General features: G+C 42.4%; 2 protein-coding genes across 2 annotated transcripts in view; one reads left to right on the plus strand and one right to left on the minus strand.

Annotated features, from left to right (window-relative positions):
- Positions 1-5,889, plus strand: part of myo1ea (myosin IEa) — a gene marked incomplete at its 5' end in the record, with an annotated part of 31,325 nt that extends 25,436 nt beyond the window's left edge. Inside the window, 7 exons of the mRNA XM_045218384.1 lie at positions 546-692; positions 918-1,075; positions 1,191-1,280; positions 1,394-1,607; positions 1,862-1,897; positions 3,223-3,404; positions 3,569-5,889. Of these exons, the coding sequence (XP_045074319.1) occupies positions 546-692; positions 918-1,075; positions 1,191-1,280; positions 1,394-1,607; positions 1,862-1,897; positions 3,223-3,404; positions 3,569-3,645 (904 nt within the window). The remainder of the gene's footprint in view (positions 1-545; positions 693-917; positions 1,076-1,190; positions 1,281-1,393; positions 1,608-1,861; positions 1,898-3,222; positions 3,405-3,568) is intronic.
- A 113-nt stretch (positions 5,890-6,002) lies between these two features.
- On the minus strand, positions 6,003-10,494 carry ccnb2 (cyclin B2). Its single transcript, XM_045218389.1, has 8 exons — positions 10,322-10,494; positions 9,800-9,916; positions 9,437-9,700; positions 9,169-9,327; positions 6,997-7,233; positions 6,682-6,822; positions 6,411-6,521; positions 6,003-6,294 (listed from the first exon to the last, which is right to left on the minus strand). Exons 1-8 carry the CDS (start codon positions 10,343-10,345, stop codon positions 6,178-6,180), a joined length of 1,170 nt encoding a protein of 389 aa, XP_045074324.1. The 5' UTR covers positions 10,346-10,494; the 3' UTR covers positions 6,003-6,177.
- Between the last annotated feature and the right edge of the window lie 824 nt (positions 10,495-11,318).

Genomic DNA, 11,318 nt, shown 5'->3' on the forward strand with positions numbered 1-11,318 from the left:
GACTTTAGTTCATTGGGGGGAACAGTGCATCGCTGTGTGAGTCACAGGAACAGGTTTCCCTCTCCTTAGTTACCTGCTGCTTTGTGTCTCTCGCCGGTTAAATGCAAATGTAAAGCTTAGTGGGTCATAGAATAATGTGGGTTGTAATAATTTACCTGACCTGACCTCTGGGCTGACGCTGTCAGTATTATTTGTCTTTACTGGCGACTTCAACAAAACAAATGGCTGTCATTGTAAATAAGAATTTGTTCTTAATTGACCTGCCTGGTAAAATCAAGTTAAAGTAAAATAATTACTCTGAAGCGTTTGGCTTTTACATGCAGATGTACTATGTTTACCTGTACCTACAATATCTAGGCCATTCAGGTATTGCACTCCGCTCTGAGTTCTGACGATAGAATAGAATGTCGAATTCACAATCACTCTCTTCTGAAATCAATATCAGATCAAACTTCAAATCAAACTTTATTCATATCTGTCACATTACAGTGCATGTACAAAGTTGCTCCCCAGTCCCCACTGATTGGTCTGTCCCTGTCCCTCAGCACGATGCAGGACGACCTGCTGATCCTCCATGAGCAGGAGTATGACAGCCTGCTGGAGTGCACCTTTAAGACCGAGTTCATCAGCCTGCTGACCCGCAGGTTCGAGGAGAGGACCCAGAGGAAGCTGCCGCTCAAGTTTGGCACCACGTACGTACTGTAAACACAAACATGCCTTTAAACATACATTGTGATATATGGGTGGAGCGGAAGTAGACAAAGCTTTGGTCAACATGCTTTACAATACTCTGGGGTTGTTCTGGAAATACTGCTTTTGATTTGGTAGAGAAATAACAGATGACATTTCTCTGGCAGTTTCCAGTGGATGGTTTAAGTAAGTGGTTGTAAGGGAGATCTCTCTGCTCTGTCTCTCAGACTGGAGCTGAAGCTGAAGAAGGAGAACTGGGGTTTCCTGAGTGGAGGTGGCTCCAGACAGGTGATGTTTGTCCTGGGCCAGGGGGACGTGGCTGTCATGAAGCCCTCCAGTAAGGCGCTGCAGGTCAGCATTGGAGCTGGCCTGCCCAAGAACACACGTGAGTATTACAGGAGTAGTGTGTACCATCCCTCCGCATCAGGATTCAATAGACATGGGGTTTTCTAAGTGCTGTCTGAAACATGCTGTTTACTGACTTAGAGTCCCCTTTGTAGGTCCCACCAAGAAGAGCTTCACTCAGAGTCGCTCCAGCGTGTCCAGAACCCATCACAACACTCCCACACGGGCTGCACCTGGGCCTCCAGGTAAAATAATCATTAGCTGATGTAGGCCTTATCATCCCTGTAAATAATAAAGCAGTTAGCAACAGTTAGCTGTTTCCACTTGATGTTAACAACCATCTTCCTCTTTGTCACAGTTGCCCATCAGAATGGTGGTCCAAAAAACGCCAACCACATGGCCAATCAGAGGAACGCCTCACAGCATTCCAATCAGAGGCCTCCGTCAACAGGCAATGGGTCCCGCCCCTTCCTTCCCAACAACGTCAATCTGAAGGAGAGGGGCAGCAGCAAGCCTAAGCCCAACCAGCCAAACCTGGACTGTCTGAAGGTTCCTGACCAGGGGGCGGCAGGGTGAGTACTGGCACCAATAGCCCTGATTACCTCCCAATACAGAGCCCTAAGGATTGATAACTACAATGACTTACTATACAGATAGGTTTGCTCTTACATAAACATGTAAATACTGAGGATAAGAATGGTGTGTAACATGGTGTGTATGAGGATGTGTTTGTGTCAGTATGGTGCAGTGCTGTTTCAGTGTGTGAGCCACACACACACACACACACAGTGTCCTGCTGTAACTTGGATGATGTATTCCTTTATAGTAACGGAGGAGCCCGGACAGCTTCGAATGGAGGAATGTGAGTCTGAGTGTTTGCGGTGTGTTGTGGTGATGGTTCAGGCCTTAGCCAAGCCAGGCGCAGCTCACTGGCATGATGTGTATATCTCTCCCTGGCTCTCCTGTAGCTAGATGCTCTCCTTCTTGCTTGTAGACATCTCTCTAACAGCTGATGTTGAAACCTATCATCTGATTGGACGAAACTACGGGAAAAAAGTCTGAGCCCAGTAACATGATGTCAATCATTCTGTTGTTGAAGAGTCCTTTTGCTCCAGAATTATACCTTCGAAGGCATGATATGGATTCCTGATATGGAATCTATTCTCATAAAATATCTCTAGATCCCACTGCTTGCAAATTACTGGGCTTAATTTTTCTCCCAAAATTGGGTCTGGTGTCAATTAACACGGAAAACATCCATTGGGTACGTCTCAATTGTTTTGAGATATCCTGGATACAAATCTTGGGGAAGCAAGATATTACTTCTTCATTGGTGATTCCTTTGGTGTGATAGTTTGCTTATTGGTTACTTCGTGAAGGGTTGTGTGTGCGTGTTTTTCATCTCTAGCCTTCTCAAGTTAATTCACTGAATTTACAAACAACTTTCCAGTGTTTTACACCCGATAATACCATATGGTGATTTCCAATGAGACTTACCCCTTAGCTCTAGTGTTATAGTGTTTCCACAATAACAAGTCTTTAGTGTGACACTAAAGACGTGGTGAGCATAATCAACCACCTCTGCATAATATCAAAACTGTTGCTTTGTGAGAAGGTGTTAAAGTTCACTGTTAGCCATTGTTATGTACTGTAAGTGCCAGCTGAAAAGTACCCAGGGCCTTGCCTTGGCTCCAAGTCAGAGCAGGTCCGCCGGAGCCATGGCCCAGTGAGACACGGGTGCCGGCCTGCGTAGATCGGAAACAGAAAAGTCTGAGCCTTCTGGGTAAAACACTGGGGTAAATCCTAAATGGACATGCACCGGTAGTGTTGGACATAGTTGTACTGAGACAAATCTAAGGGATGGCTCGCCATCTTGTGGTAGAACTGTGTATATCAAATTCAATTCAGTCAGGTGTCTTTGAAAGAAACAATGGAGTAAGCACATACCTATCCAATAATAACTACCACACAAACTCACATGGTATGTTATTTTATCCCAATATCGATACAGCTGTAGTCTAACTTCACATCCTTTGCTAAAGCCACACAATCACCAGAAGCTTTCCTAATGACTGACTGTAGTGTTCTAGCCGGCCAGTAGAATAGTTCCACACTAATGAAGGATAGGAGACTTTCTTTTCTTTGATGACTAAGGCTCACTCCTGTGTATGTGTCTTTATTCCTCAGTGTCCAAAGACAGTCTGTCAGTAGACCACCCCCAGGAGGGGGGCGACCCAAACCTGCCCCCAAACCCAAGCCCCAACCCAAGCCCCAGGTGCCTCAGTGCAAAGCCCTTTATGCCTATGATGCTCAGGACACAGACGAGCTCAGCTTCAATGCAGACGACGTCATCGACATCATCAAGGAAGGTAATACACAGGAGGCAGAAATCACACCATCATCGCACAGGGAAAATGTTTGGATTTTGTTTGGTGTGGGGTGCACAAAACATTTGCACTTTAACGCTTTCACATTCTTGAAAATGTAACACTCTGGTCCCACTGTAAGCCAAGTCTTCTTCTTTCTTGATCAGACGCTTCTGGCTGGTGGATGGGGAGGCTACGGGCAAAGCAAGGCCTGTTCCCCAACAACTACGTCAGCAAGATCTAGGAGCTGCATGAAGAAGACCTGACTGTCAATCACCAGGAGAGAAGTACACACCTCTACTGACTGAAGGGAGGAGATAGTGCTACCAAACAAAACAAAAGAGATTTTGTGAGACAGAGAAGAGAGAATCTGACATTTTTTCTCCACTCCTGCATTGTAGCCTTCTTCTGGATGTAACTTCCTTTTATTCTGGACAGACAAGAGAGCGTCAGGCTTGCAATGAAGTTGTATTTTGTTGTCCAGGGGCAAATCGCTACACAATCCCTGTGAGCACTGAACAAAACTATTTATTGTATTTATATAGCTTTTTATATTCTCCCTCTGTCTTTTTCACCTCGCTATGGTTTTAAGGTGATATTTTGTATGCATATAAATGATATATGCCTGATATGTGGAACCAGGTTGTAATTAAATGTTTCATATTTCTCATTTTGGAAATGAAAGGGTTTTAACATGAATTCGGGGTTGTTGCCAAGAAGCCACTGTCTCTCTGTTTTAGATCGTTTTAAATAGCCTGTAGAGTTGTTCAATATAGTTTTCAATGGGGATTTGTGCTGCTAAGCTGAATTTACAGATAGTATTGGCTTTAGAAATCTTTATGTTGACACATAAAATATTTACATAAAATAGACATTTAATAGTTCATTGCACTGTGATTTTATAAACTTCGGCAATGCATTTCACTAGAAAAACAATGATTGAATGGGTTTGATAACCAAGTGTTCAAAACAATGCCAATTCTTATTGGTCAGCTAAACAGATGCAATCACTTTTGGGAAAAGGAAATGCACAGTGTGACTTTCAATAGGTAAATGTCTTCAGGAATCCCTCCCCCCCTCTTTTTATTTCCAAAATGCGAGTGATATCCCCAGAACTCTAGGGCCACACAGTGTACTGTACTCTGAGTGTATTGTCTGTGGTTTTATAAGCACTTTATCAGTAGCTATAGGTACTAACTTGGACAGACTGGTCACTCCTGCCACAGCTAGTAATCCTTGGATGTAATGAAAGATTGCCAAACTAGTGATGGGCCTAGTTACTGAAGAGGATAATTTGTTTACGTAGATCTAAAATGGCTGTATTTTAGATCTATGCATACTGTATGTACATCTCAACATTTCAGAATGAAGTCTGTTACAATTTAACTTAATTTTGTAGTGTATTTTCTCTGCAGGATTTAATTTGTATTCAAAATGTTCTGCTTTTGATTTTTTTTTTTCCATTCCATTTTATGCAGATTTAAGTGCACAGTATGGGTCATTAGACTATGGCGTTTTAGTTATTTCAGGTGAAAGTAAAGGAAGAATTCCATTGACTTCACACTTTTGGCACTATGAAGGATCTTTTTCATGTTCTCGCTGGTTTCCACAAGTTTTTGCATTCACACATTCCTTTGCATTTTTACCAGTTTTGTATCAACTCTACTTTTTATACATTATCTTCAAATCATTAAGGGCTGGATTCAATCCATATCGAAGTATCGTGGAAGATCCGCGTTAAAATAAAGGTAATTTCCGATTGAGCCGACAAAGCGTTTACCGTGAATATGGTCTCATTGCCTTTAATTGATCGCGCTATAGCAGATCTTCAGCGCTATGGATTGAATAGAGCCCTAAGACAGCTGGGATTTCTTTCACGGGCTTGAACTGTGGCATAGTTAATTGTTTGGTCCTGTATGGTGTAAAAGACATGTGCAATATCAAAAGTGGCAGGAGTCTTAAAGCATGTACTATGTAGTTCCTGTGCATTGTATTTCATGAAATTAAAGACATGTTAGTGATTTTCGCATAAATGCACAAAACTGGCCTCTTTCTCCTGTTCTGCTTGTGCCCTAGCTGGTCAGGAAATACTCCTGTCCCTACTAGTTACCCATAGCCTGGTTCCAGTTGGTCATAGGCAAGACCGTCTAATGACCATACAACATCCCAGGGCAGCTTGATATAAAAAGGTGCAGCCGTTTCAGTGTTCAGGAACACTGGGCTGTGAATCCTACAGTATGATCAATTAACAAGCTGATTATACTGTACTTAATTTAGCTGAGTAGAGGTCAAGTTATGAAATGTATAGTGCCTTAAAGAATAAAAATGGCTGGCCCATACGGTTACTGCAGCACAAGCAGAACTATTAGTGGTGTATGAAATGCATTCTACTTCTGTTTAGGTTTGTGGAATAAGAATTGGTACTTTGACTACAGGTGGCGTTTCACCCTTCGATATTCCATTAGGAAAAATAAAATTGAAACAACCAGGCTGTGTGGCTTCTTTGGATTTTGATGACTGCAACATCCAGACAAATGTAGCAAATAATTGATACACAGCCATGTTTTAAAGCATATAAAGTATAATTTTGTGAAGACCATATTTAAAATGGTTCAAAACCACGTTTATTTGTACAAAGCGAAATATTTACATGTACTAAAAAGCAGCAGGCCAAGAAGGCCACCTCATGACAGATTCTTAAAGACAAAGAAAATAACGTTTAAAAAAAATAAAGTGCAGCAGATTAAAATTCTGTCCATATTCACAACATGTGAGATCAAGGTTTAGGTCCCGGGAGCAGAGCGGCAGCCATGCCATCTACAACAGCAGACTTCAGCTGAGGGATGAGGCTGATCCGCATTAGTCTGCTGCTTGCATACTTGTTCTTGACAGCCTGGAACAAAATTAATCAATGTTACTGGTTCTTTCCAAGATCTGACATTTAACCCAAATCCAATGGTACAAGATTAGATCACTACAGCAAGGTCAAGCTATCAGAGGACAAATTACCTGAAGCTTTGTTCGCCCTTCATTGACAGACACAACATTTTTGGCAATGTGCTGCATGATTGGCTTGAGGTGGTTCTCATCATAGGTAGAGTAATGCTGCTGTGTTGGAGTCTGCACAGGGAGTGGAAACAATTGTAAAAACATTGACCATGTGTTGCTAGCGCCAAATCAGTTTGACAAACTAGGTTGAATTTTGTAATTTCTTTCTGATACACTTTGAGTGGACATATCCCATACACATCCCAATAATTGCCAAGAGACAGCAGCTTACCCAGTTGAGCTCATCAATCAGCAGCTGGGAGAGGCACAAGGCAGCAGCAGCAATCTCAGAAGGGTGGTAGTGCACCATGTCATAGTCAAGGAGGGTCAGTTCCATGAGGTACTTGGCTAGGGTGTGCTTCTCAACATCAGCCTGAAAATACAACCACTGGTTGAGTCACTGCATGCAAGTAACACTAACCTTCTGGTAACCCATCAGTTGTTGATGGCTTTTCCATCTAACAATTTAATAATTGCAGTTCATGTTGATGGGTCAATTTGAATAACTACAATAGTATGAAAACGTGCATGTCATTGAGTAACCTACATTGCCAGCCTTGGAGGCTCTCCTGAGAAAGTGTAGGGGTAGAGGCCGTCCAAGCTCAAAGTTCAGACTCCGCAGAATCAGCTGCTCCATCTCCCGAATATGGGCCTTGGTGAATGTATTGTCTGTGATGTAAACAAAATCGCCAATCTCCGGGGAATACATCTCTTCGTACTTTGACGCCACCAACATGGCAGTCACCCCAACCAGCTGGAGCTTCTTGCGGCCGATAGGTTGCACCTAGATAGTAGAAAGGGGCAACAAAAAAAAAAATATATATATATACACACAAACACACTACCGTTCAAAAGTTTGGGGTCAATTAGAAATTCTTGTTTTTGAAAAGCAATTTTTGTCCATTCAAATAGATCAGAAATACATTGTTAATGTTGTAAATGGCTATTGTAGCTGGAAACGGCTGATTTTTAAATGGAATATCTACATAGGCGTACAGAGGCCCATTATCAGCAACCATCAGTCCTGTGTTCCAATGGCACGTTGTGTTTGCTAATCCAAGTTTATCATTTAAAAAAAGGCTACTTGATCATTAGAAAACCCTTTTGCAATTATGTTAGGACAGCTGAAAACGGTTGTGCTGATTAAAGCAGCAATAAAAAATAAAATGAAAAAACTGGCCTTCTTGAGACTAGTTGGAGTATCTGGAGCATCAACAGTTGTGGGTTCGATTACAGGCTCAAAATGGCCAGAAACAAAAAAAAACTATTGTGAAACTCGTCAGTCTATTCTTGTTCTGAGAAATTAAAGCTATTCCATGCGAGAAACTGCCAAGAAACTGAAGATCTTGTACAACGCTGTGTACTACTCCCGTCACAGAACAGCGTAAACTGGCTGATGGTAGGAAACAACATCTCCACTTCGCTGACCCTCAACACTGGGACCCCACAAGGGTGCGTGCTCAGCCCCCTCCTGTACTCCCTCCCATGACTGTGTGGCCAGGCACACATCCAAATCAATAAAGTTTGCAGACGACACAACAGTAGTAGGCTTGATTACCAACAATGACGAGACTGCCTACAGGGAGGAGGTGATAACTCTCACTCAACATCAACAAAACAAAGGAGATGATTGTGGACTTCAGGAAACAGCAGAGGTGCACCCCCCTATCCACATCGACGGGACCACAGTGGAGAAGGTGGAAAGCTTCAAGTTCCTTGGTGTACACGTCACCGACAAACTGAAATGGTCCACCCACGCAGACAGTGTGGTGAAGCAGGCGCAACAGAGCCTCTTCAACCTCAGGATGCTGAAGAAATTTGGCCTAGCACCTAAAAAAACTTTACAGATGCACAATTGAGAGCGTCCTTTCAGGCTGCATCGCCGCCTGCACCCCCCGCAACCGCAGGGCTCTCCAGAGGGTGGTGCGGTCTGCCGAACGCATTACCGGGGGCAAACTACCCGCCTCTAAGACAAATACAGCACCCGATGTCACAGGAAGGCCAAAAAGATCAAAGCAACCACCCGAGCCACTGCCTGTTCACCCCGCTATCATCCAGAAGGCGAGGTCAGTACAGGTGCATTAAAGCTGGGACTGAGAATAAAAAACAGCTTCTATCTCAAGGCCATCAGACTGTTAAATAGCCATCACTAGCACATTAGAGGCTGCTGCCTATTGAAATCACTCATTATGTTTACATATCTTGCACTACTCATCTCATGTACATTTACATTTTAGTCATTTAGCAGACGCTCTTATCCAGAGCGACTAGTTTATTTATTTTTTTCATACCCCCCGTGGGATTCGAATCCACAACCCTGGCGTTGCAAACTGAGCTACAGCCCTGCCGGTCATTTCCTACAGGAATTGTGGGTCTCCGTATGATATAAAGTGCACAGCGTATATGCCTTAGACCACTGCGCCACTCGGGAGGCCATGTATATACTGTATTCTATAATATTATACTGCATCTTAGTCAATGCCGCTCTGTCATTGCTTGTCCATATATATTTCTTAAATCCCATTCCTTACTAGTTGTGTGTGGATTGGGTATATGTTGAGAAATTGTTAGATATTACTGCACTGTCGGAGCTAGAAGCACAAGCATTTTGCTACACCCGCTATATCATCTGCTAAACACGTATGTGACAAATAAAATTGTATTTCTAAGTGACCCCAATCTTTTGAACGGTAATAAATATAAATTTTACGAGGCTTACCTGAAGAAAGCGATCCAGGATGGCCACAGTCAGATACAGAGTCTCCTGCAGTAGCTGGAACCTGGAGTGCACCTGAATCAGCCAGTCAATCAGGAGAGCACGCATGCGTTCATTGATCTCATAGCCCTCCATGTACTTGGGCCGGACAGACTGCTGGGTCTGTTGAGAAAGGAAGACATTTCAAGATTGATGTGATGTAGAGTGAGACCCATTACAAAATATTTAACGCGTCAGCACCATGTTAGCATAGAGAGAAAGCACAAGTAACCTCAAGGCGCCGCAGATATCCATAGATATCCTTTATATATTCAGAGCACAGTTGTGGCATGCCTGAATCCCCTTCGTCAATGTCTTCTACAGCAAGCAGAGCTTCTGAGAACGCATGGCACAATTCCTCTTCTTTCATGGACACGTTAGCAGACTCTTCAGGCTGAGGAACTTGAGGCACTGGGGAACGTTTAGGCCGAACAGCTGCTGGCTGGCCTTTTTGGTTCATAGATTGTTTGGTTGAAGCCTTGGCAGGAACAGTCTTCTGTAGAGAGTATAGAGAAGCATGTTTGAGAAAGATCTGGATGAGTAGCTAGTGAAATCACAGACAATGGACCAAACAATGCCGTGCAAGACAACATACCTTGGACGGCACGGCTTTGCTGGCATTGGGAAAGTTGGACAGCTCTCCAAGCACAGCCCTTCTTGCGCCAGTTACGTTTGCTTTTCCCATTAGTGCTGGGTTCTCTGCGTTCCTTAACTGTTGAAGACAAAATTAGCCTTCAACAAACCAACCATTTGAACAAAAAAAAACATAGCTAATTAAGTTAGTCGGCTGTTTCTTTGCTATGTTAGCTGGGTAGCTAGCAAGCGATGGCTAACGTCAGCTAATGGCAAAAGGTTCAATTTAGCCATGCGAAATTACATTAGGTAGCTAACGTTAAGTATACGCCGGTTAAGTAACTATTTTAGGCAAAGCACATGCTCGTTTGCCTGTGTTTTATTTTCTAGTTGCTTACCTACAAGCTAGTAAATTGGCTAGGTAACTAAAGAAAGCAAGGTGAAAGCAGACAGCTAGGGAAGCTAACTAGCTCCGGTAACGTTAGCTGTGTGAGTAACATGCACACAAAAAACACATTAGCTAGTCAATATTGTAAAAACTCACCGCAGCACGAACTTCTAATGCCATCTTCAAGCTTTGTTAAAAACAAGGCAGCTAAATAGCCAGCTATAATCGGCAAAATGCCGCTTTTCGATGTGTTGTTTGCTCGCTAACTTCACAGACATAAGGCCCAAGTAAACAAACTTCCAAGGACAATTCCGCAGTCATTCAAATACCGCTCTGTTGATTCTAATTGGATACCACTTCATAGAATGCACCTCTTTCATTGGTTGCCAAAGAGGAATCACGAATGACGTCGCACAGTCACAATCAGAATGGATCTCTATGATAAGAACCCCAATCAAATGGGTTTCCACTAGTTACCACAGCCACAAGGTCAACATTGGCTATACAGTAAAAATTAATGAATACAAAAATTAGATTTTTGGTGTTAATTTAAGGTTAGGGTTAGGCATACGGTTAGGAGTGTGGTTAAAGTTAGGGTTAAGGTTATGTTTCAAATTATATTTTAAGCAGTGGTGTAAAGTACTTAAGTAAACATACTTTAAAGTACTACTTAAGTAGTTTGTTGGGGTATCTGTACTTTACTTTACTATTTATAGGCATTTTACTACTGCTATATCACATCTACAGTGCCTTCAGAAAGTATTCATACCCCTTGACTTATTCCACATTTTGTTGTGTTACAGCCTGAATTCCAAATGGATTAAGTAGATTGTTTTTCTCTCACCCATCTAGTGAAAACATATTTTTTATAATTTTTTGCTAGTTTACTGAAAATGAAATACATAAATATCTAATTTATATAACTATTCACACCCTGTCAATACGTTACAGTCACCTTTGGCAGCCTTTAAGGCAGCAATTACGGTGTCTTTCTGGGTAAGTCTCTAAGAGCTTTGCACAACTGGAGTGTACAATATTTGCCCATTGTTATTTTCTGAATTCTTCAAACTGTCAAATTGGTTGTTGATCAATGCTAAACAACCATTTTCAAGTCTTGCCATAGATTTTCAAGCAGATTTAAGTCAAAACTGTG

The sequence above is a fragment of the Coregonus clupeaformis genome, unplaced genomic scaffold (genome assembly GCF_020615455.1).
Source record: "Coregonus clupeaformis isolate EN_2021a unplaced genomic scaffold, ASM2061545v1 scaf1540, whole genome shotgun sequence".
Taxonomy (NCBI): Eukaryota; Metazoa; Chordata; class Actinopteri; order Salmoniformes; family Salmonidae; genus Coregonus; species Coregonus clupeaformis.

Coding starts and splice junctions, on each gene's coding strand:
- ccnb2 (XM_045218389.1), bottom strand. CDS start 10,345: ATGGCATTAGAAGTTCGTGCTGCG. Junction 9,917..10,321: donor CATTAGAAGTTCGTGCTGCG/GTGAGTTTTTAC, acceptor TGTCTTCAACAG/TTAAGGAACGCAGAGAACCC. Junction 6,295..6,410: donor AAGGGCGAACAAAGCTTCAG/GTAATTTGTCCT, acceptor ATTTTGTTCCAG/GCTGTCAAGAACAAGTATGC.